Raw genomic sequence first — 26587 nt, 5'->3', positions numbered from 1 at the left:
AACTCGGGGAGACTCAACTTCAAACTACATATTCTAAGGGCAACCCAAACCTTTCCCTTCCCTCTCACACAGTTCACCACCCAGTAGTAATTCACAGATTATTAACTGGCCTGTTAATTAATTGAGTTTCCTAGGTATTCCCGTAGTCAAGAAGAACCACCAAACCCAAAAGCCTTCTTTCAACTTTTAGTCTGGGGAAACTTGAGGAAAAATACAGAAAAGTTGAAAACAGCTTTTGAGAATCATGTCTTTATTTACAGGAGGCCTGAATGTTTCTGTGCCATAACTTCCATGTTCATTAAGAAAGGCTGCATTTTGACCAACTCTGATGTCCTTTATTATTTCAACAGGTTGAAGTAATTTCATCTTCTTTGAAGACTGAAGTATCACCAATTCAGAAGACAACTCAAATGAAACACTGTCATGTCACTGCATTGTAAATACACAGGAAATCCAGCTACTTCATCCTCCAGATACAGTTGGACCATCAAGAGTTCTCAGATGACTTATTTCCCTGTTTTTGTGTGAGATGCTTCAAGCTGAGATTTACAGGTAAAATATACAATTAAAAAACCCCAAATCACCATTGTTATATTTTACTAGAACATTTATCTTGCCTCTCCAGTCAAACACATGAAAACTTACACACTTTGAGACACCCTTTGAGGCATTTAAAATATATATATTGACTTCTTTATGCAGCCCAACACATGTACAGTCATTTTGCCCCATCAATTTTTAAAAATTGATATGAAATACTATTAAAAACTTATGCCAGTTTACAAGATTTAAGAAGAACAGGCATACTGCAAAAAATGGTTTCAACTGTAGTCCAGTAAAACAAACACCAGGAAAAATACAGGAAGAAAATTAATCACTTTCTTTTTTTCTGAGAAGCTGAGCACTAAATATTGCAATTCTTTAGTGAACATCTGAGAAAGGGCAAGTCAGTTGAAAAATGGTACTAACCTTTAAAGCCAAGTACTAACACACCCCTGTGTTTGGCAGGGGATATGCCCTCCCCTCCAAACTGGAACAGCTTCGCATTTCTGCAAACCACTTAAGGCTGACACTCTTGTTTTTGTCATTGAATGCACACTGTAGGAAAATGAACGGTGAAATGATTCACAGCCCTTGGACCAAATTTTATAAGAACTCTGAATAAACAGAGATCCAAAGCAGGGTCATGCAGCACAAAGTTAAGGACAACAGTCTATATTCACAGAGTAAAAGAAATTGCAATTATAAACTGGTCAGGTTTGATACCTGTTCTCATCAAGTTAAAACTCTTTCCAAGACTCTACCCTAAAGAAGTGGTCTCCAAAGTGAGGTGCATGCACCCCAAGACAATTCATTTGGGTGCAAGAAGAAAGTGTATTTTGCAGAATTAACAAACAAAATTTTAAATAATTTAAAAATAGTCTTTATTTCACTTCTCTCTCATACTTTTTCAATTTCTACTCCTGTGTATGTACACAATATATTAGTATAGTAGTACATATAGTATTTATAAATTAATAAATATACATAGAGTGTGTGCACACCTAAGTTTTTAGTGACATGGGTGTGCAATCAAAGTTTGGAGACCACTGGCCTCGAGGATGCTGTATGATACTACAGCTGCTTGCACAATCACATATCCCGTTGCTGAATTAATTTGTTAATGTCAACCTTTAATACGCTCAGCAGCATTTTTTCTATCTGCCTACTGAGAGTTTCTCCTTCAAAATATAAATGAATACAATGATACAGTGGAAACTTCGAAGGATCAGGCTCAGATAACACAAGGCATTGTTGACAAAGTATCCTTTGGTGGAATAAAGTCACAGCAGTGAAATTAAACGTGCAACTTTTAAATCAGAGCAGAGCCACCCTATCCTTTCTGCATTTGTCCCATTTCAGTTCAGTTCCAGCTCTTCGCCTTCACTACCTGCTGTTCCTCTTTCCCACAGCAACTTCATGAGGACCCACCCAGTGTTGTCTCACTTGACGTGTCTATTAAAGCACTTTTACACCTGATTACTAAAAATATTGTCTGGAAAAAAAAAAAAAGGGGGAAACAAGAAATGTGTATCCTGAATCCATATTCCTATCTAGAATCCTGCAGATTCAGAAAAGGATTTTCTCTTTTTAATAAGGAGGGTGCATATTGCACCAAAATGCATTCATCTGTGCTTCACAATGTGTAGCTTTGGTTGTTGTGCCTTTGATCTGGATGCTTTAATTCAAGCAAAAGCAGATTCCCAGTGAACTGGGGGATGTGTGTGTGCACTGTAACACAAAAGCACATGTGGTGAGGCAGTGCCACACTACACCCCACAGCCAGAGCTAGTGTGGGACACCACCCAGACAGCACCATACAAATCTTGATTCTCTCCCACATTTGACCCCACACCTCTGTGATTTAACAATGTATTACTCATGGCTCTGAATTTAGATTTAGGCAGACCTATGATGACTGGCTGCGGGGAACATGAAAGCCTTGAAGATTGTCTATTCTGATTTCATTTACATCAGAGATCATTTGCTCACCCTTTGAAAATGTCCAATAATTTCCATTTGATTATGGCCTACTGAGGACACCAAGTGCTGTAACTCTTTACATCTCATTGTAGGTTGTTACCCTAGGAAATCAGCCTTGTGTTAGAAACTGAGCACATTTCTTTAGATCAGAACTCCTCCAAGCTTCCACTTGCCATGATTTGGAGATGCTTATGCTTCATTCCCCTATATCAGACCAACACCACCCAAAATCGAGCAGTTAACTTTTACTATGTCACAGTTTAATAGTCCCTTTATTTACCCTCAAATCTTTGAGCCTTAGAAACAAAACCGGCAATGTGGCAAGACGGGAAACCCAACAAAAGAGCAAAATTCTAGGAAGGGACCTCTGGTTTATCAGGTCTAGTTGCCTACTATTCAAACACCACTTTGCATTTAATTTCTTTCATAGACATAGTTGGCTCTTCCTTCAAAGCAAGGCTCCACCCAAAAGGCTATTCCAAAATTAGGAACTTTGTTTCTAATCTAAATTTTATTTAAAGAAAGTTTATACCCATTTAACTCTGTTTCAACACTCTCAGCTCCCAGAGCTTCTGCCCTTTGCCTGTCACTTGCACAAAAAAAGTGTTCTGACTCAATGAATAAACTTACTGCTACAGATTTAAAAAAAAAATAATTAAGGCTTATCTATGAAATTAAACTTTCAGAGCATAGGGAAGATAAAATATTGAACTTTCCAGAGAAGAGAACACAGGGAAAAAAAAAAAAAAGGAGAAAGAAAGCTAGCCACAAAGTGTGATTTGTTGAGTTATCCAAAAAAGCCTCTTCTCTCCTCATCCTGGATAAATGGGCTCATAGACATTGTAATCACTTGTTACAGGGGAGACAGTCACAGTAATCCTCTGTAATGCTCCACATGAAAAAAGTGCACAAAATTAACAGCAGAGAAGAAAGTTAACACAACTTCAGTGACCATTAAAACAAAGACCAAATCACATTCTGTCTTGGTAGAAGCAAATACAATTTTAAGACATACCACCCTCGAGGTCAGTACAACTGCATCTTGTTCACGAAAGGAAACAACAAAAAACCCTAAGCTTCTGCAATGGCCTTATGCATTTTGTATCTTTCTATCGATTCAATATAGAAAACATATTAAGACTGCAGACAAAAAGGTAAATAAACCATCTAGCATTCATTCACAAGCAACAGAAAACAATACCATATGCAAATTTTTCTCTCATGTCCAGCAGCATGCAACACCATTACTGTAACAATAAAAAAGGTGCACATTTCAAAGCATGAAATAATTCTCCACTTCCACGAGGTTTGTTGAAACCTTCCAAGTTGGGTATCTATGACTCACCAGCCAAGGATAGCTGTCAGGTCAGCAAACAGACTTGCAGAAAGGTATCCTGAATTTTAAAATCGACTTGTAAAACCCCAAGCAAGTGCATTGACAGAAATCAACAAAGTGAAAGAAAAGTTATTTTCGGTTTCAGACATCCATTATTTTGCTCCTAAGCAGATCCAACCTGATTGGCATTATTCTCATGTAAATTTTCCATATTTAACATCTAATTTAGAACAGGCAAACAAGGGTGTAGAAAGCCTTCTAAGAGCTCTTGAAATAAATATAGTTCAACAGGTATATGAAAGACATACTACATATTATTTTTAGGCAGGCTGCATAATTTGTATTTTTTACTGTGAGAACATAAAACCAAAACTGACCTCTACAAAATTATTTCATATAGACTAAAACCACCTGCCCCTGCTTCTACTTACAAGCAGTTTAAAGTGAATAGTAAATTGATACAGAGAGACAAAATATTCCCATGGTAATGCAAAGAGTAGACAGCTTTTTAGTGTGCCCTCAATCTGGGCGAAAAAGCCATATTAACCTGCCTTATAAAACATTTTCAAACCAGAGCAAACTGGCAGAGAAGCCTAAAAGGAAATAAAAACCTCCTCGACTGAAAGTTACAGAATTTCAAAGCAAAGTGAACTTTCAAAAAAAACCCTCCTCCAAGTACAATGAAATGAGAACGTTCCTCATGCTGGTCTCAAAACATTCCATGTTTCTGTGGCTGAACCCCCGGTTCAGAGACCTACAGCTGAGATAGCAATGAAAAGAGTAGGCCAAAGCCAAAGTATCCCAAACTGTCACAAGAAAGCTTGGAAAGTATTTAAAAAGAAGTGAGCTGCTCTAGCTTTCTTGAGTATAACATCTGAACCTATCGTTAATAGCATAGTTTTAGTGATAATTTATAAAAATACCTTGCAAGCTAAGTTACCTTTCAGACTAAACTCCATGTATTTAGAATCATATGAACAAGACTTCATTCTCTCAACTTATCTTATACTTTCTTAAAGCATTTTCTAAGAGACCTGCTTATTTTTATACAGTTGTGCTAAAACCTGCGAGGTCCACATGCTTTTTAAGGACACATTTTGTCAGCTAACAGAATAAAAAACCACAGCAAAAACAGTGCAGAATTTTGTAAAAATATTTTAAATAAATTTACACTTCACTCTAAGATTACTCAAGAACCAATCACTGGGTTCAACAGTCCAAGTCCTTTACTTCTGTTATCCTCATTGCACATCAAAACCAAAGTTGCTATTTTTGCCAAGACTCAAAGTTGTGGATCCCCAACCTCTGCTGGCCTAATGAGCAGTCAAACACCACTCCTCAGGCAGAATCATTTTGGGCTTCTGCAGACAAAAAAGAAAAATTATCCTGAACTCACCGGAAAGTTCTCACTACCAGCAAAACCCAAAATCAAAACTTCAAAAGACTCTTATAAGCAAAAAATCCTCAGAAAAGATCAAGACAGGCAGCTTTTCTGTGACTTCACAGACATGGCTCTGTTTTTATGACTGGTTTTTCCTCAGCATTACAGGCCATGAAAGTTATAGATCACTAGGTATATATATTTTTTAATCAAAAAATAAAGGGCAACACTTACTGCATTTTAAACTAACAGATTTTTACTTCTGGAAACCTAAAAGCTTTCTATAAATGTCTTGATTTCTAATGCTGACCAAAAAAAAAAAAAAATCAACTACTAAGACATTTTTCTCATCTTTTGCAGCCTCAGAGTTTAAGTTACAGTACTGCAAGGCACATACAGAATCTCTTCCTTTCCAATACTCAGTAGATATATTCCCTGAAATAATTTTAAAATCCTCAAAACAATTAGAAATGCTACAAAGTTAACAATTTCTATTTAAAAACACTGCTCCTACACAACATGCACTTTTTTGGATAACAAGTTAGCAAATACTTATAAATTTTTTCTTTTCATTTACATTGGAAATGGACTGAATAATTTTTAACCTGGAAAGTACTGTATCATGTCACATTTAAGTTATTGCCTTCATTACAAGTTGCATCATCTCCGAAAATCCACAAAGGTATTGGATTTGAAAATAAGCAGTGGGTGAGAGACTACAGATGCAGTTTAGCCCATCTGAAAATGGGCTTCCACATAAAGCAATACCATCAGAGTAAAAAATGAATTTTCTTCATTCAGTGGATGAGGACAAGAGAAACTGATGTAAGTGCATTTTGCTCAGTTTAATGCCATGTCATTAGGATTTACTTAAAAAAATCTTAATTTTCAGGGTTTTGGGCAAGCATATCTTACTATGAAAGCAACTAAACTTTTAAGAGGTAGGTTTTTTTTCCATTATGCGCTTATTTATTTCAAATAAAACAACCAAAAAAACCACCAATATTTGCTTCTGGACAAGGATCAAGTCTCAAAGCCTGGTACAATATCTGACAGAGTTCAGTATTTTATTTGTCCTCAGCAGTACTAGGCTGCCTTGGAACCAGTGTATTCCAGGTTGTCTTCATAGTCAAAAGACCAATCTACCGACGGTACTGAACCCACCCCCTCCTCCTCCACCTGTGGGCCCACAACTTCCCGGGGGATCGTTGTCATCAAATCCATTGGGTCGGAAAGAGCAAGAGGCTGAGGCAGCTTGAAGTGCTTGTGTTCGAGCACTAAGCTCTTGCTCCTGAAATGAAAGAGTAAAGACAATTATATAAAAACAACCCACAATCTTATGCTCTTGAAATGGCTTGCAAAGCAGCATCACTATTTTCTAGTGAACGGCTTTGCTGAACTTTCAAGCTGAACATCCACAGCCAATCTAAGACATACAATTTCGCTGATTGTCAGCAAGCAAAAGTGAAACAAAAATAAATCCATCCAAATTAATGCTAAATTTGTATTTTATAGCAACATGGAATGCCACTAAAAATGAGACTGCTGATGAGAAGCTAACAAAACATATTGTGATAAATGTTTCATACAAATTTTTGTCCTAGCAATTTTCAGATGCTCTTGTTCTTGGTTGCAAAGTTGAAAGGAAAAACCTTTAAATCCATGTTAATTACTTTAAAGACATTTTTTCATTCCACTCAATCAGCTACACAGAGTAACAATATATTCAGATAAAAGGCCAAAAGACAGACAAGCTACCTAGTTTCTATTCACTGCAGCTTTTCAGCTTTCAAGTATTACTGCTATGCCAAGTGTTACAACTTAGTAAGACTCTGCAACTCTCAAGCACCTTATGAAAATCAGAGTTAACTGCTGAAAAATGTACCTACAGTAGTGGAAGGAACATGAAAGATCTGTCTTCTGCCAGCTTTTTCTGCTGAATGCTCCTGAGGTTTCTTAAGCCATCTAAGCTGGGGATGAGGACAGGCTTTTCCCTCATTAGACATATCATGCACTACTTCGTCCCTTCTGTATCTTTAGTATACCCTTCTCACACTGGCCAAGAGCTTCAAAAATTGAGGGAGAGACCTGGCAACAAGCAGAAAGAACTCCAGCTCTAAGGCTCCTAACCATAGCTGCCCTCACATGACACTTCATCACCACACACCTCCCTAAAGGCAACGGCAGCGAACTTTAGAACAGGGTTTTAGTAACTACAGGGGTCACCTTGATTTCTTCCTGACTGTTATTAATAAACTGAAGTCTTGTCCAAATACTCTCACAGGTGCTAAAGGTAATCCTTGTGAGTTTAAATTATTTTGCCCTCTTGAAAAACACAGCCAAAGTGTGAAACTACTATAGGACTACTAAGGACTGAAATGCATATCCATCTTCAAAATTATAGAAGATATTTAGAGGACACTATCTACACAGAGGCATTGGCCACATCACTGAAGACAATATTACGCTGTCTCCAGAAATATGTGGAGTCATAGGTGTGTAGCTAACTCTATGACACACCAAATGCTAAATAAGCTTACTAGCAATAACAAGTAAATATTAAAAACTCACTGGTAATACCAGACATCAACCGCAGATTTTGATTAAAGTAGTAGACCTTGCATAATTAGCCTGTTTAGTTGAAAAACTACACTACCAAACTATTTAGCTTACAGTACTGGCCTTTTTACAAGCAATAGCCTTACTTCTAAAAATGTTCCATGTTTTCAGATCCTTGTATTTATTACATTTATCCCAACAAATACTACATTACCTAAGTTAAACCTGATAGTCAATACTGTTCTCTGGATTCAGAATAATGCAGAAGTAATGCAGAGCACCCCACCTTACATTCCACTTGTTCCCAGAAAGTGTTTTTAAATTTGTTTTAAGTTGAGTGGGAGCTACCCATATTGCAGGTTTAGTTATTTATACTGAAAACATCTATGTTTACCATGTAGCAAATTGATATGCAATAGCAAAACATAAGCAGTAAAATACAGAATCCTTTTGGACCCGTCTTCTAAAAATTAAAGGCTTTCTCAGAACCCAAAAATATATTTTTAACTTAGCTGGAAAACATGAGTTTAGAACTCTGAACCAACAGTGAAATATGGCATCTTAAAATTAGAATAATCTAATTCAGTGAATCACAGTATTAGCATTAATTTGAGAAAAACAGTAACCCAGCATTTGTAAAGAGCCTCAATTAGAGTGAGAAAAGGTCAGGAGCTCAGAAATTTGGAGATGAATAGAACATTACAAAGAAAGCCAATAATGAAGAATTCCAAAGTGAAAGGCAGGTAAAGATCTAAAAACAAACAAACCTAGAAAACAAACAAAAATAATATGCTTGAAGAATATTTTTCATTTTGAGATAATTACAATTTAAAAAGGAAAAAAACCCCACCAAATAGGGCAAGGAGTAATGGTTTTAACTAAGTGAAGATAGAGTTAGATTAATAAAAGGAATGAATTTTTTCTGAGGGTGGTGAAGTACTGGGGTTTGCCCAAAGAGGTGTAAATGCCCCTGGAAATCCCTGGAAACATTCAGGGCCAGGCAGGATGAGACTGAGTAACCTGGTCTAGTTGAAGATGTCCCTGCTTGTGGCAGAGGTTGTCCCAGATGGCCTTTAGAGGCCCCTTCCAACGCCAGCTACTCTGTGATTCTGAGATCAGAGATTGCTGCTACAGAAGCCAAGAGAAAGCCAAGACAAGATGTGGCACACGAGCAAAGACAGACAGGACATAAATGCCTTAACCACACAGCTTGAAAATAGCAACAGAGGTGCAATGTAAGCTCGCAGTTTTCCTGCTCATTCATGTTTGTAAAATACCTGCAGCAGATTTTCCACAGTGAGATTTAGTTCTTTTTATTTTTATTTTTTTTTAATTTAAATTTACCTAGCTCTTCGAATCTGAGTTAACCTATAACCTTACAGGAACAGCTTAACCCATCAAAGAGCACACAGTAAAACATACTTTTACTCCTAGAACATCCAAAAATAGCAGCAATGCCCTAAGAAAAATATATTTAAGTATGGAAAACACGTTTTTTTTAACAGCAAACACAAAAAGGCTGCCACAGCTGGTGAACTTCTCAGACCACTGCTGCTGGCAGTGCTGGTCCCAGAGGATACTGTATAGGCAGTAAAGGGAAAATAAAATCCAGTCGCTCCACATCTGATCATCATTTCAGGTGTTCCAGCATTTGGGTAAGCACAGTTTTGTAAGTATAATTTCACCACAAATGAAAATGCACTAGTAAGAACATCACTTCGAAGTTTTTAAGTAAACTTAAGCCATTTAGTAAAGGCAATGAAAGTTTCAACTGTTTGAAGCTCTCCTGTCTGGAATTACAAGTGGTTACACAACCTATACAAGCATCTCCACTCAAAGCTGAAACCGAAATGAGTTAATGCCATTTTCCTTGACGTTTCCCATGTAACAGTGACAACCTTCCTATGAAACCTGCCCAGAACACCAAGATGAAGACAGACTGGTGAACTTATAAGGTTAATATAGCAGTCTACTTAAAAGCTACCTTGTTCTTTCCTTTGGACTGCCTCTTGTGAGGCTTAAGGAGCCTTTACACAAAACTTCCATCTTACCTGCAAGTACAGTTTGTTATCTTTTGTAATTGCATCCATGAGGTCTTTTTGTAGAGGAGGGTCTCCATTTACCCAGAGGCCATTTGCTGGATTGGTGTTGAAGCCACAGGTGCTGTTCTGCTTTTTGTAAAACAGAACATAAGCAGTGTCCTTTGGAAATCTACTGGTGATTTTCTGGACTGACTGAAATGAGGTAAATGTCACTCTGCTGTCATTGAACAGAAACCATTCTCTTGGCATCTCAGTGTCCAGCTCATTTTCTACAACAGTACAAGGACTCTCCTCTGTAAACAACTTATCCTGAGGAGAAACTAAAGAAAGAGCTGTAGACTGGTGGCAGAGCCCTGATGGTCCTGACCCAGTCACATTTCTAGCATATGAATAATAATGTCCACTTTCAGAGGATACACCCGAATGCACCACCACAGAACTTAACACATAGGGCACCAATTGTGGGCAGGTCACTTCATCAGCACCTGAGGGCTTCAGTTTTTTAGCCAGGTTTTCTCCAGTATCAGAAATCTCCACACCAACAGACCAGCCTCCTGAAACAACAGCTAAAGGAGATGTTGCTCTTTTCACTGGCAGTTCCAATACAAGTGGCAGAGAAACATTGTCCAAGATTTTGCGCCTTATGTGACACTTTGGATCATAGGAAAATCTCAAAAGAGTGAGAATGAGGTATTCAGGTTCCTCAATGATTTGCATAGTTTTTTCAGCATTCTGTAGAGAGGCACACTTTTCACAATAATACTTATTATCTCCACTAAGGATCTCAGGTGCCAGAAAATAATTGAGTAAGTCTGTAACTGACAGGGTATTTTTACCTACTAGACTCTGAGACATATCCCCATTGTTTTCAACTTTGAGTTCAGAAATTGTGGTATTCTCAGCACTTGGCTCACTAGAAAAGTCTTCTATGGTTCCTTCATTTATTATTGTGCCACATCCACGATTTACTTCCAAATTATTGAGGGGTGTTTCTGCAGCAGGACTGGTTGCTAAAGTATTACTTTGCACCATGTAGTCATCTTTCACTTCAGAATGCTCCATGCATTTTGGATCAACATTCTCTAAGGAAGTTGGAGGACAGAAAGCCAAAGAGAGATCTGTGAAAGCTTCTTCCTTTTGAGACATACTTTTGCAGTTCAAACAGCATATGTTAGTCTTTAACTTTCCTCCAAACATCTTCTCTATCAGAGTTCTTTCTTCACCTCCCACACAAGGTGCTTCAGTAAATACTTGTGTTTTATGGACAGCTTCTTGTGCCTGGGACTCGTCAGTCATTACACTTTCAGAACTCTTGGCTGAAGACAACGCTTTCAAAGTTCTCTCTTCTTCATGCAACCTGAAGACAAAGAAAAATAAATCCAAGTAACTGTGCTATTTTCCAAATATTGCCACACTATTTCAGACTTTTTTTTCCCAGCTTAAAAATACAGATGTTAAGTTGCTAGAAGTGTCTTACACCAAAAAGATCTGGATTTTACACAAGGAAGGTGAACCATAGAGAACTACACCATTCAAAACAGAGTGCACAAGCAAGAAGCACAAATGCATTTATTGTGGGTCTCGTTATATATAACAGCACATAACAGATATATTGAAAGAAATGGCAAGTATTTAAAAAACCCAACAATGCTTTTATTATTCACCATTACATTGTGTTAATAAATCAGCTCTTGAGTTGACTGGTCCTGTATGTCAGACTTTGTAAGAGGAAAAAGTAACTATTTGTCTACTGCCAGACTATTTCCAAAGAAAATGTTCGAATTCTGCAGCCAGGAAAGTTAAGAAACTACAGCAAAAAAATCCAAACCAAAAGAGAAATTCAAGACATGGGGGAAAAACAAGAGAACATTATTTCACTATTGAGATAAATCTCTCCAGAAGCAGTATGTGTCCTAAAGCAATATTGCTTAAGCCTCATCTCAGCAAGCCAAAAATAAAGATGGTTATTAATAAATTTAGGTATTACTGATTTATCCCTGCCACAGTTAATTTGCTTGCTTAATTAACTGGTTATAAAGATATGTACATCTCTTTGTGACTTATGTGCCTTGTATGAAACACAGCTGTCTCCACCAACATGAAATTCCAGAAGCACAACTAAACTGCTTTCAGCAACCACATTCATTTAACAACAGGACCACAACTTGAACATAACACCCATGTTTAGATTTATAAAAGTGGCACATTGTTACCACCATAATCTGTTTTTAATTATGTGGATTCAAGATGGCATCCAGACTTCACCACAGACTAAACCCACGAAGAAAAGTAGTTCATAGACTATACAGAAAACCAGAGAAAGACAGGAATGAGGCTGAAAATTCCTGATTCCCACTCATGCAGTGGAACTGTTACACAACTGCTCCTAAGAGTTCAACATTATGTGGTAAGGCTGGTAAGGCTGTAGATTCTTTCCCATTAATGGCACCATAACCATACCTGTCTAGCAGGAATCTAAGATATTCTGAGCAATCCTGCTGGGATCGAGGCGTGAACCATGGTGGTCTGGAAGCTTCAAAGAAAATTCTAGGAGCATATGCCTCCCTCTGTTCAAGTGAAAGAACAGGCAAGGTTACAAAGAACTACTTAAAAAATTGGTTATGTTATTTTAATATTAACAGCTGAACTTCGGACTACATTAGTCCCAAGTAGCTGAATGAAATACACAGTACAAACATTCAAACAACTTAATCATATGAAGGGAGAGCCATTAGTTTTGTAGCAATCACCTCTAGTACAAAGATAAAAATAGTTTATCCTGCTGGCAAATATTAATGTTTAGTGAGTGCAAGCCAGGTATTATGCATAGTGGCAGCTACCATTCTTGCGGGTAAGCAAAAAAACCTATTTGCTTTCCCCAGAACACCAGGACTTCATAAGTACCCATTTATTTTGAAGCTGATCCAGGCTCATCCCCTTCCACAAGTGTACTGCTATTTTTCAAAGAGAACAGAAGTATCTCGTGCCTTTCCAGCATTAGCAAAATGTTTTGGACAGCTAATAATGTTCAGGTTAGAATTTGAACTAAAATAAAATTTAGTATAAAAATCACTGAAGGAGGTCAGAGTTTACCCTAGAAAGATACATAAAATCAGCATGTACATCAACTCAGGTCTTACTTGGATTTTCTCATCCTTGCTTCTCAAAGAAAACCTATTACTGTCCATTTATAAGAGCAACAAAATGCCGACACCTTCCACTGAGAGAAATGTGTATTTCCTAAGTCCATCCATACCATCTGAGCATTTGAAGGCAGGCTCCCTTACAAAACTGTAATATTTATACTTGATGTACTCAAGAGGACTCCCTTGGCACTATGTTTGATTCTCAATTTTGGTATACAGATGTAGGCTTAAAGAAAAGCAGATGGAAAACTGACATACCTGGGTATGGGCCAAAAACGCAAAAAGATGCTGTAATTTTCTCATTAGGGAATTACAGCCATTTAGATTCAGAGACAAAACATGTCTTCTGAAACTGAAATGAAAGAGAGAGATATCAGTTTCCTTGCTAGACTTCTAACAACACAGGTATCATTCCAGTTCAGATTGTTACTCCAAATTGAAAGAAGGCAAAACACATAACACTTCCCTTTAATATTGGAGCTCTGCTCTAGTGCAGATATAAAATTACTGTATAGTAAGAATTAACACTGCAAAATATCTAGGTCTTTAAACATTTAAATGTGTAAGAATGGGGTACAGACCGTTTTTAATACCCTTCCAGATCATAACAAAAGCATAAGCAGTCAGTAATTGAGTGCAAAAAACCCACTCAGCTCTAGCAAGCTGAGAGACCCCAGGACATGTACTACTCTGTGAAAATCAAGAATGTGGTGACTGCAAGAATTATTTGCAAAGAGCTGTTAAGAAGCACTTACTCTGTAGCCATAAAAAGTGCCTGAATAACACTGTTCATGTAGCAAGTATTTCCTAGATTTATTAGGCCTGTCTTCCCAGTTTCAGATTTTCCAGAAAGTCTAGATAAACAAGACGGCAAAGAACTGGATTGCGATGTCCAGGCACTCTGACTGAGGATCAACTTAATCTTCTCTTCAGTGGGTTTGGGCATATCCTGCAAGAGAAGCATTTAACACACTCAATAGATTTTTTTAGATGTTTCTCTAACAGGTCCTGCCATTCAGCAGTATTGTATCTTCTGCTCCCCAAAGCTTCTTCAAGGTCTTGCTGCTATCCCTGATAGCCTAGGAGATATAGCCCCCAGTCCTTGTTCCCTTCCCCAACCTTCTCCTTCAAAGCTTTATATTTATTTTATATCTCAAACACAGATTATGTTGTCAGCTCTTCTCTCCCCATGGAAGCTCTAAACAATTTGGATCTGTGGAACTACAGTTTCACATCTGGGAAAACAAAAAATTCCATGCTCTTAACATTCCTAATGTACCTTAATAGCTTCCAGAATTGGTTCATAGAGCTCTGGAAATCCTGAATAATGATACATCATACAGTGGATCAACTCAGTCAATTGCATCAAAAAGGCTGTACTGGAAGGCAAGCCATCTCTTTTGAAGGAGTGAACCAAACCAACCACGTGTGGGACAATCTGAATGGGAAAACAAAGAAACAAATCAGAAGGTGTTAACTGCATTTTCTCAGTGTTTTTTTCACGTACTAAATACTTAATTGAACTTTGTTGGTTTATACATGCCAAATGACAGGGCATTTGCAATTTTGTTATTAAATAAGAAGTGGTTGAGAAACAGTGACTTGAAAAACATGCATTATTCTTTACACATGACAATGTTTAAGCAGCACAATTAATTATTCAATGCTCTCTTTAGCTCACATGGCAAGTTTTAGAACCAACTTCATGAACTTAGAAGGCGCATGCTAAGGTTTCAAATAGGAAGTGCCCAAAAGCACTCATTAAGAATGTTAACTGCAACATTTTGCTTTTGTGTCACCATTAACAGTTTAGTATCTCGTTCTGATTTCACAGATACAGTTTTTAAAACAAACCTCTCAATCTTCCTTTAACAGAATCTAATGCTTGGACTCAGGAGCCAATGAACACATTCCAACTATTCCTAAAGAAGGAAACTGACCCATAGCTCCACCTAGTGAGGCAGCTCAGCTCCATAAACCACAACCATGTCATTTACTATGAGCTGAAAGTTTACCACAGCTACTAATCTAATGGAAACTTATTGGGCCTTTAAATTGGGCCAGATTAGAATCAGAAATGTTTACTTCATCTCCCTCCTCTTTTTCAGCACAGCTCTTTTAAATGCATGAGACAGCAGCCTTAAGACAGCAAGCAGAAATTTACTTCAAAGCAATTTACAAAGAGTAGGGACCTCTCACTGTGAACCAAAGTATTTCAGACACCTTTGCCACATTCCAAGTGATCAAAATTGATTAACTGTGAAAGAACTTGATAGAATAATTTCTCATCATTAATTACTACCAAACAATTTGTAAGCTTCAGGCATGAAATACAGAATAGGAATTTTAAGAACACAAGAAAATGAGGAAGATATACCAATTACAAGAACTGATATAGGCCAAAATACCAAAGTAAAAGGGGCTAGGTGCAAAATACTGATTTGACACTTTTTCAAATTCTCTGGGTATAAAAAGTATTTTTACAGCTCTATAAATAAACCCTGCTCTTCAGGTAAGCAAGACACCCAGTGTTTAAAAAGAAAAACACAAAAATAATGTGTTCACTGTACCACAAGTCAATAGTGAAAGCTATTGCAATGAAAAATTCTGTCTTCCACTTTATAAATGTGGGTACACAGCAACAAGAAACCAACTACTGATCTCCAAGAAGGAGATTTGTATCAAGTAGACCTGAGACACAATAGTTCTGCACAGACAAAGCACATGGGAAGAACAGAAAATGTACAGGTTCTCAGTTCTGTCAAAGAGAGTCAAATTCTGCAGGCTGGATAATATTGAAAGCCACATTTTCAGTACACACAGAATTGTAATTTCTGGCTTGAGGTTGCGTTACACTTTGATATATCACTAGATTTTTGATGATTGTCAGTTCTACATCTTAAGTACAAGACTGCTTCTGCTATAAAAATATTTATGCTAATGATGCTCAAGTGTAAGGAGGGGCAATGCAATTTCAGAAGCATTACCAAGTAAATTCATTTCTATTTATCAAATGTGCATCTGACCCTTTCATAATCTGACCATTTGTTATTAAAAAAGTAAATAAGCATTTAAAGTGAAGGAAGATATTACAGAATATTAAATGGCACTAGCACAAAAACTGATAGCAAAGAAAATTGCTTAAAATGGAGCAAAAATGGTCATTAAATCTTGCATGGAGGTATTTATGCAGTACAGCACACAGCCTCCAATAGAAATTTTCTTTGTTAAATCAAATTTCTCTTTCTAGAATAAGCTATCTTATATTGTACATTTTTTCTCAAGTTTTGTCTCTCTCCGAATAAAAGCAAGACAGCAAATAGATGAAATATTTATGTTTTGAGCATATTCAAAGCTTTCAATTGTGGCTCAAATTTCTATCCTACAAGATCAGGGCAGTGGAGAAACCTCAGACACCTCTTTTTAAAAAGCAACGTAATGGGCATAAGGCAATTACTCTGACATCAAAGAAAGGGTTTGACACCCCTTCAGAGCCTCGGGGACAGCTTAGAAATGTGCCAGAAATCTCAGACATTTTTCCTAAACTGTAAACTGAACACCAAGTGAGGGAACACCTTGCTGTACTAAAACAAACAGTCACTATCATGCTCTCCTATCTATGGCTTTAACTAATGAAATTCATTTTGAAGAAGGGTCATTAAAAATGGAGACCTTTAATTTCTCCATGAACATGAACAAATTAATTCCACTTTCTGGAAGTTAAGCACTTCTTGGTCTCATGAGCCTATTCAGGGTGACCAGGTTACACAGAGCAGATTATCTCTGTTATCTGTTTTCCACAAACAGCTGTCCACAAAAACCTACTTTGCCAATGTCACACACATAAAATGGATTTCCAGAAGCATGCAGTCCAAATGTGGTACCCAGATACTCCTGCCAGAAATAGGTATATACAAGGAAGGACAATGCTTGCTTCCAGCTATATATGAAGTGGTTGAATCTGGAAGCTAAAAAGCCTTGCACAGGAACCTGACTCTAGGACCTTCCAACAGACAAAAATCCAAGCGCATCAATTCTGCTGCTCTTTACGCCCATTTCAGAAATAACACAGTGAGGGACATTTCAAAGCACTGAAAAACAGTTATTTAGCAACTCACCAAATGAAAAGCTTCTGGAGAATGCTGGAAACTAAGTAACATGTGGGAAAGGACAGCAAGGGCACCAGGCCTCACTAGAGGAAACCAAAGTCGATTAAAGACCTAAAAAAACCCACATTTACTTCAGTGAATCTGCAAAGTAAAATTTCAGTAAACACAAAAACAAGTCTTCAAACTCAACCATTTGAAATAGACAAAATCACTACATGCAAGTGACAGTTACAGATGCATTTACATCATATTTGCAGAGTAAGAAGACACTATGTTACAATAAAAAAAAAGCTACACAATTGCACAGCTGGTAACAATTCCTTTCCCTCTCCCTCAGTTTTGAATGCCCTTTTCCAACATACCAATTCGATCTTAAGCAGAGTGACATCAATGAGGATGGTAAATTTCTGGACTGCAGCCAATCCTTTCAGCAGTGCAATCACCCATGTTTCCACGTGCTGAGCCAGAGGCCAGGACAGCCAGTCAATCATTCTGCAAGGCAACAGGAGAACAAAAAATATAAAAAACCTGATATGCCGCTAACTTGAATCTCAACAAAAAAGTGCTTATTACCTTGCTACATGCTTTTTAGGAGGACTCACAATAAGTAATGTAGGAATGTTAGGCAAGTGGTAAATTAATTCTGATTGTATCTCAAGTAATTTAATTCTGAAATTAATAATGGTTTAATACATTTGAGTAAATACGCATCCGCAAATATAAATAAGCGCTAAAAAGTCAGTATTTTGTAATTTTTCTTATTAGTCTAGAAAATGCACCCTGATTTTATTAAGACATTGAGCTAACATCTCACAAAAACTTACCGCTGAAAAAGTGCCTGTACCTGGTAACCTCCCCTCTAACACCTTTTACCCCAAAGCAGACCAAAACTGACTAAGGAAGCCTCTTCAATTACAACACCTGGAAGCCAACTCAAACACTCTCAATTAACGGTAAAATCTAATAATTTTAAATACATTGAGCACTTTGGGGTCTACATACATCTCAAAAGGGAGAATTTCACTTGAGCTAAGAAAAAAGTGAAGATACCACTGAAGATACCTCCTGTGCCTAGAAAATACAGTGAAATATCAGGAACAGAAAAAAGAGATATTCTATCCTTTTAAATTAGTAATCAATTGATACTGATCCTTAAGGCAGACAAGCAGATGAGTTGATGCAATTGTAAGACATGGACAATATTGTAAGGGAGTGCCAGCTAAAACACAAAATTTAGGCTTGGTTCTTCTGAGATTTTACTTGGCAATATTTTGAATTTTCATTAATTGTCCACAAGTTTCCTTTCTTCAAACAAGATGAGGCAGCACTGTTGGGAAAGGTGAGACAGGAAAAGCTTACAAATACGATTGCTTGGCAAGAGATACTGAAAATATAAAACCTGTGAGTGAAATAGAAATGAAAGCCAGCTTTGAGATGTAGGCATGCCAGGCAGGAAGACAACCATTAGCTGGTGATGTGTTGGGTGATAGCAAACAAAGGGCTCAAGGGAGTAGCCCCCCAAGGTATCCCGGAAAAGGTAGATAAGAAAAGTAGTCTTTAGAGTTCAGAATAAAGAATGATACTGTAATATAGCAGTTCTCATCGGCTGTATGTAAAGTCTGCAGGTTTTTTAGCTCTGAATTCACACAAAACTCTCACTTGCTCAAGATGTTAAAACTCAAACATGTTTATCCTGAGCAACCTTTCCATATATCTTCTAAAACAGAAAATCAAAAATACTAACTGTTTTTGTCTGCAAAAGAATAACCTTTACCTAAAGAAGACCCCACAACTCATAGTCTAATCATCTTCAAATCTTTCTTGCCTGATTTATAGGCTTGATATTTCTCAGCAGTGCCAGAAACACCTGAACAGCTAATTTAAGCCTAATGACAATATATTTTTCTTAACTGTTTAGACAAGTATTCTGTAGAGCTCTATATCAGAACCACAATTCTGAAACATCTGACTGTTAATCTGAGTTAATGATTTTGAGAGCAGAAAGAACAGCCAGAAGAGACAGAGGTGAGCTTGGCAGACCTGCTTGAGACTGTCCCAAAATGCATCAGATCTTAAATCTGGTAGGTGAAGAACAGGTATTCTGGTTGCATTTACTTGGCTTCTGCTCTGTTGCAATCAATGACTGCATTTTTGATACAAAGGCAGAAACTAGTATGGGCCATGAGCATGAACATAAACAGAGGATGCTTTTTGGGGTTTGACTAGATGAAGAGAAACTTAAAAGCTTCAAGACGATCTTCTGCCTCATATCACCCTCATCAGGTCTTTTACCCATATATGTGCCTAGTAAGGACAGTATTTTTGGTATCTTTGAATAGAAATAAAAAATAATTGCACAACTTCGACCAGTAACTTTTTTCACAAAATATCTTCTTCACTACATCAAAGAATTTGGCAGCTCAGGTGTGAATGCCTCAGATTAAAAAGCAAACACCCCAAAGCAGCAACAGAAGATCCTCAGACCACCTGGCACCCCCAACAAATCACAAGTCTTTTACAGTATTTTACATTTTTTCCCAATAGGACAGAACACCTGGTTACATCTGGAGTTTTCTTAGCAAAATTTGCAGTTTCTCTTTACAAAGATACTTGGGTTGAAGTGCAAAAATGCATTATACTTCTCAGGGTCCTGAGTACAGCCAGTCTATTTCCTCCCAGAGTTCTGAAGTAGACTCTTAAAGTAGCCATATATCCTCAAAGAAATTCAACAGTTTTCTGCTTTCCCTCACTGATGCTTCAGATAAAGTTTCATGGGACAGCTGAGTCAATCAAAAACAGCTCCAGCCAAAAGCCAAATACCCTTTCTAACATGATCTTGTGTCTAAGGTCCCTCCCCCTCTGAACAAAATCTATTTATGAGTCTGTTAAATATAAACTATTTACTACTCTGTGTTCAACTTTAGACAGACTCTGCAGTGCCACAGAAGTTATACTTTGGAAGTGAGCAACAAAGTCTCTAATTTACAGTCAGCAAAGCTCTACTGACTCTCCTCAGACCTTGTTGTGCCTGGAGTTCTGTCTCTCCTGGGAATGCTGCAAGCCTGATGACAGCATTGTCATTTGGTGCTCCAGACATTCCAGCTGCATTAACCCTCTGAACAATTACTTCACTAAGCCAGAAAACAGTAATAACTGCAAAGGGTTGCCAGATGTAGAAAAAAATTGGATGCAGTGTTGACATGAGAGTAGCCAGAAAAAAAAACAACAAGGTTCCATGGAACAAAACTAGAGGCTCTTCAGAGAGAATATTACCTCAAAGAATGAGCTATGCAAGTAAGATTGCCCTTCCCTCTCAAAAACAAGAGAAAAACTCACCCACTACATGGCTGGTACCAAAAAAAAAGAGCACTTAGTTGATAATAACAGCCCCTACTGTAACCGAAGCTCAGCGCTGCATTACTTCCCTAGGCAGAGGCACACAGAGAAGCTGCTCTCAAGCTACAGTTACATGATCACACTGTCTTGATGAAGAAATGCAACACATGTTAAAACTAACCAACTTGAAAATTAATCACCATTACTGGCAAGTTATCAGCATGACCAAATCCTGAATTTCCCAGCTCTGACTTTTAGACTGGGGCACACAGCTTTGCTGAAATCTCTTCAGTCAAGGAGATTGCTTTAAAGTCCCTAAATAATATGTCTTACACCAAATGGCATTACTAATGCTGCTTCTTTTCATTATGTTCTCACTGAAATACAACTTCTCAGCTTACTGTAAATACAAGGAATGTTTTCAGTGTGAGAAAGCCCTCAGCATTCCACCAAGATATTCAAGCACTACACGAATGCTTAAGTATTACACTACATGCAAATGGATGTAATAAAAGCAATAATATTGCAGATACTGAACTCTTAGTTTAAGGCTTCTTAAAAGTCATTGTTTAAACAATACAGATTTCTAATAACCCCCTGTTTAACTGCATTACCCATTTTCCTACTCTTCAGTGCTCAACAATTGCTTCAAGAGGGTTTAAAAAAAGCAAAAAAAACCTTCAAGGTCTTCACCTTCTATCACTGTCATCTTTCTGCATCACTGTTATTCACATATCTGAATGTATTAACCAAGATTACAATCTGAATCCCAGCCTGTTTACACTGCTGTTCATCACCACCACACTTACTCAAGGTTAGATTAGTGGCAAACATAATATGCAATTGCTTTTACATCATTCCTATTCCTCTATCATTCAAAGAACATCCAAAAAAACCTGTGAGGGTTTGAGTGAAAAGGGTAATAGAGACTGTTCTCTGTGAATCCTACTAAAAAAATCACGATGATATCTAGGCAGGAAAAAAACCTCAAAACTAAGCAGTAAAACTCATTTTAAAGTGTCTCCTCTCTTCAGAGCAGGAGATGATGGTTAATACCATCACATGAGAATGCTATCCTGGCTTCTTGGAAAAGCAGAAAGGTTCAACTTCTGGAAACAAGACCTTATTTCTCAGCTTGACTGTAAACCCCAGGAAGTTTCCTACTTATATCATCTTCCACAAGGCAGGAGATCTCACTTAAGATGTCATCTAAGAGGAACACAGGTGTTTCATCTTAGTTTCTATTTAACCCTCTTCATCCACCCCAGAAGGGCTGGAGAATGAAGCCACAATAGCAATGAAGGCAGCAACCTTAAACTGAAACCACTCCAGTAATACCCACAGCATCATATATATATATATATATATATATATATATATATATATATATATATATATATATATGCATGTATGTATCTCTCGCCTTAAACCTTAACATGCCAAAAATCATGACTTGAAATATCATCTTAAAAGTTGCTCTTTTTTATGCATTTGTTTGTTTGGTTTATATAATGGAACTTCAATAACAAACAACTTCAAGAAAGGCAAGATGAAGAAAAAGACTCTTCTCTCCCTTGACAATGAAATACATTACCTGCACAGAGCTTGAGTCATACTTGCATCTTTCACATTAGGATCTGTAGTAAGGCTCCTGATGAGTACTGTAATCATCTGCAAAGGTATGTGCTGCACAAGACTTGCCAGTGCAACAGAAGGTTCGAACGAAGTATCTGTAACAATTGAGCATGACAATGTAAGACACTAAAAGGAAAACCCCACAGAAAAAAGCAAGCTTCATGTTCTACCCTACAACTTCATCACTGTTTAGAAGTGACAATAAATCTATCCTACGTCTTGCAATCCATTACCACAAACCAAAATTAAAACATATCAAGGAATTCAGGACAATGAACAGCAGTGAATTACAGACTCCTTTAGCTCATTTCATATCCATGCAAGAAAACGACAATCTCCCAACCTCCACCCTACATCGAATTGAGAAGCAGGTTCTGTATTTTTCTTAAAAGTAGCACCATAAGGTGTTCATCATACTTCATGTTAAGCCTCGGAATTTAGTGCAGCTGGTATTTCCCACATCCTATCATAACAACTCTCTGCTAATCACACCACTTACAGCAAAATGCAATGTTAAGTTTCCCAGGTGCCTCAAGAGTGAAGGCACTTTCCAATAGGAACTATTATAGTACTTCACAGATTTCAGAAGTCAGGAAGGACCTACTTACAATCATATTTCTCTTACTCAGGCACTGGGATGCTTCCTAGGGTTTTATATATTGCTTTTACATGTATTACTTATACGTATTTATAAATCCCAATTTGTTAAACAGTTCCAAGGAGCAAGAAGGAAGAGCAGCTTTCCACTGAATAACAGAACAGAAGGGACCTCTGGAGATCATGCAGCCCGACCCCTCTGCCAAGGCAGGGTCACCTGGAGCAGGTACCACAGGAACACACCCAAGGAGGGCTGGAATGTCTCCAGAGAAGGAGACTCCATGACCCTCCTAGGCAGCCAGCGCTCCAGTGCTCTTGCCACCTGCAATCTAAACAAGTTTTTCCTCATGTTAAGGTGAAACTTGTGTTTTAGTTTATAGCCTTAGCTCCTTGTCATGTCACTGGGCACCACCAAAGAGTCTGACACCAACTTCTTGGCAACAGCCTTTGAGATATTCATACACATTTTACTACTGATAGTTTGAAATCTTTCTTAACAGTGCACCCAAAACTTCATTTCGGTATATAATTTAAAGCATTGCACTAAGAGTTTTTCCAAACGCCATCCTGCCCTGCAGCAAAAATATATCACTATTCCGCCTCTAGCTGTTGAGGGCTGGGCAGGAAATAAAAAAGGCTTTGCTTTGTCGACAGTCAAGAAGTTGCATTTTAGCATCTGAGAGAGAAAGCAGTGGTTCCCAGCTGAAGCTCACTGCCTGGGCTAAGGCTTCTCCTTTTCTCCGGATAACCCGTGCCCCCGTTCCTCCGCGCCGCTCCCGCTCACCCGCGGCGGAGATGACAGCGAAGAGCTCCTGCAGGGAGGGCAGCAGCGTGTCGGGCTCGGCCTTCCAGACGCTCCTGAGCAGCGCGCTGACCTGGGTCACCTGCGAGACGTAGAGACGCAGCTCGGCCTCTCGGGTGCCCTGGCTCTGGAAGTGGGCGATGCTGCGCACCAGCTGCTGGCAGAAGGCGAGCGAGAGCTTCCTGCCGCGGGGCAGGCACTGCGGGAAGTCGCCCAGCAGCTGGCACAGGCGGGCGCAGAGCGGCGGCGCCGGCCGCTCGCACACCAGGCGCAGCGCCTCCACCTGCAGCAGCTCGAAGAGCTCCAGCACCGAGGGGCAGCTCATGATGAGGCGCAGCCCCGCCTGGATGTAGTCCAGGATGGCGGGGTCGCGGTTGCTCAGCTCGCCGTAACCGCGCTGCAAGAGCCCGAGGACGAGCCCGCGGTTGAAGAACGCCTCGAACTCGGCGCGGTGGAAGCGGCCGTAGGCGTCCAGCACCTGCCGCCCCACCTGCCGCTGGAAGGGGTCGGGGCCCTGCAGCACCAGCCGGGTGCCGAGCGCGAACATGGCGCGGCACTGCGCCTGGCTCAGCGGCGTCTCCGCCGACTCCACCACGCGCCGCACGATCACCCGCTTCAGCGGCAGCGGGTGCGACGAGCTCACCAGCCCCTCCAGGATCTTGTCCATGGCTCCGGGCGCATCGGCCGAGCGGCGGCGGCGGCGGGCCGGACCAGGCCTCAGCGGGGGCCGCCGCCGCCGCCGCCTCCCCGCGGCCCTCTCGCCGCCCTGCCGCGCAATGCCGCCGCTCCTCGCGCGGCCCTCGCGGCTCCTGCCCGCCCCTCGCCCGGGCGGCGGCGGCGGCGGCCCCGCTCCCCGGTCCGGCTGAGGCGACCCCGGCGGACGCGGCCGAGCTCTGGCCCCGACCCGGAAGCGGAGCCGAGCGAGCGGGAAGCCGGTCCGCAGGGGGCGGAGGGGCATCGCGCAGGCGCCGGCTTAGCCGCGGCACGCCCCGCCCCCCGCGCGGGCTGCGGCCAATGGCGAGCGAGGGCGGAGCGAGGGCGGAGAAGGGGCGGGGCCTGGCCGTGAGGGGGCGGGAGGACCGGGGCGGCGGGCGGGGCTCGGACCGGGCACGGGAAGGGCTCGAGTGTCGGGAAAGGTGCCGAGGAGCCGTAGAGTTCAGAGCCGGGGCGGGCTGTTCGCTGTCACCAGCTCCCCTGCTCACACAAGGTCCCGCCGGCCCGCTCCGTCCGCTCTCACGGAGACACTCTGGCGGGTGAGGCCATGGCCGCCCGCTCCCGCTCTCTGCCTGCGCGCACAGCCCGTCAGCTCCTCATGGGATGCGTGTTTATTGCTTCAGTTATCGCTCGTCCTTGCTTTGGTTAGTGCTCAGTAGCGAATGCTAGTTACAGGTGTGCTTGTGACCAGCCGCACCTCCTGAGAGAAGCCTTTGCTGTTCAGCAGCGCTCTAACAGAGCAGTAGTTAATGCCGACACACATTAGATACCATTCCAATACAATACACTGTATAAACACAATTTACATAGTTAAGATATTGGTGGTAACAGCCTCTGACCTTTGAAAAGTTCTTATAAAAAAGCTCTTGATCAACACGCTTTATACTGGAGTGTAATGACTCGGTAATTGCACTGAGTTGGGAGGGTGTTCCCATCCTTGTTTAAGCCTGATATTGCTTCATTTCTGACCCAGTTTAGCACAAATTTCCAATAATCGAATCTTGTTATTGTACCTTGCATTTTCATACCACAGTACATTTTCAGAATAAGTTAAAAAAATGTTCTGCAAATTACAAGGACTGAATATTATACAGTCATGGAATCAGAGAATGGTTTAGCTTGGAAGGGATTTAAAGGTCATCTAGTTCCAATCCCCCCTGCCATGGGCAGGGATGCCACTCAATACATCACTTTTCTCAGAGCTCCCTCCTCCTTGTCTGTATTATCTCTTTGAGAACTAGGTCACAAATTGAATTAAAGCGACCATTGCCAGTGAACAAACTGGAGACCCAACTCCACTCACTCCAGTGAAATCCTTTAGGCCAGCTCGCTGGTGACATAAGCTGGGTGTGCTGGCAAAGCCTTCTTGATTAGCTGTTTCTCAAAACAAACATCATGCTATGTGCTTGAGCAATACTTGTAATTCAGCATCAGGAGAGCATGGAAAATGAGCCTAATTAATCTCTGGTAGTATTTGAAATGGAACAGGTGCAGAATCTGAGCTGAAGCTTAGGCTGACAACAGATACTCTTGATTTAAGAGTAAGAAAAAAGGCCCACAAACCCTCCAGGGACAGCTGTAAGATACTACAGCTGTCAAATAACAAAACATGAAACCAAGAAGTTCAGAGATGGCCTGGAAATGGAGCCCCCTGTTGATAAAATATTTCAATTGCTCAGTTAAACAGCTTAGATGACTTGAACTTTGTTCCTCTGTCCTTCAGTTTTCTGTTTGCTCCTGCTCCTCACAGATGTAAAGTCTGGTTCTGGAAACCACTGTGCAATTACCGAGTCATTACAGTCCAGTATAAAGTGTGTTGATCAAGGGCTGTTTTATAAGAACTTTTCAAAGGTCAGAGTCTGTTACCACCAACATCTTAATTACCTAAATTGTGTTTATACAGTGTATTGTATTGGAATATCAGAAAATTAACTATTTTTTTTTCAGAAGGACTTTGTTGTAAACATACATAAAAAATTAGCTTTGAAGAAGGTGCTAGATTGTGTGGCTTGTATACCTGTGGAACCTAATGCTTTGCCTTCTGTGATCTGGATTAGGAGTGTTTTAATTTTCTGATGTTTACTAGAATGAAGGGTTTGGTTGGTTGGGGTTTTTTTTTTTTTTTTTTTTTTTTTTTTTTTTTTTTTTTTTTTTTTTTTTTTTTTTTTTTTTTTTTTTTTTTTTTCCTAGCACTGTTTATTTTTTTTTTTCTAGCACTGTGAGTTCTGAAGCCAGACGAGGAAATGAGGAGTCCTCTCAGGATCCGAAACAGAACTCTGAAAGAAAGAAGCACTAAAATCAAGTTGCCAGTGACACATGCACGGAAAGGGATAAAGTGAGACCTTATCTGGGCAGAAAATCGTGGAGAATGGAAAGAGAAAGTAAATTTGGAGGTATGAGAAGCTGC

General features: G+C 39.7%; 1 protein-coding gene across 1 annotated transcript; it reads right to left on the bottom strand.

The window, feature by feature from the left end:
* Positions 1-233: 233 nt before the first annotated feature.
* USP38 (ubiquitin specific peptidase 38) lies at positions 234-24413 on the bottom strand. The gene is made up of 10 exons (XM_066318002.1): positions 23449-24413; positions 22027-22162; positions 17459-17588; positions 17106-17207; positions 14267-14425; positions 13743-13936; positions 13246-13339; positions 12302-12408; positions 9851-11198; positions 234-6531 (listed from the first exon to the last, which is right to left on the bottom strand). Exons 1-10 carry the CDS (start codon positions 24131-24133, stop codon positions 6370-6372), a joined length of 3117 nt encoding a protein of 1038 aa, XP_066174099.1. The 5' UTR covers positions 24134-24413; the 3' UTR covers positions 234-6369.
* Between the last annotated feature and the right edge of the window lie 2174 nt (positions 24414-26587).

This window comes from Sylvia atricapilla, chromosome 4 (assembly GCF_009819655.1).
Source record: "Sylvia atricapilla isolate bSylAtr1 chromosome 4, bSylAtr1.pri, whole genome shotgun sequence".
Classification (NCBI taxonomy): Eukaryota; Metazoa; Chordata; class Aves; order Passeriformes; family Sylviidae; genus Sylvia; species Sylvia atricapilla.
Note: the sequence above shows the minus strand (reverse complement) of the source record. Positions and strands in the feature narration are given on the sequence as shown.

Coding starts and splice junctions, on each gene's coding strand:
- USP38 (XM_066318002.1), bottom strand. CDS start 24,133: ATGGACAAGATCCTGGAGGGGCTGGTGAGCTCGTCGCACCCGCTGCCG. Junction 12,409..13,245: donor CGTTTTTGGCCCATACCCAG/GTATGTCAGTTT, acceptor TCACTTGAACAG/AGGGAGGCATATGCTCCTAG. Junction 11,199..12,301: donor CTTAGATTCCTGCTAGACAG/GTATGGTTATGG, acceptor CTTTGTCTTCAG/GTTGCATGAAGAAGAGAGAA.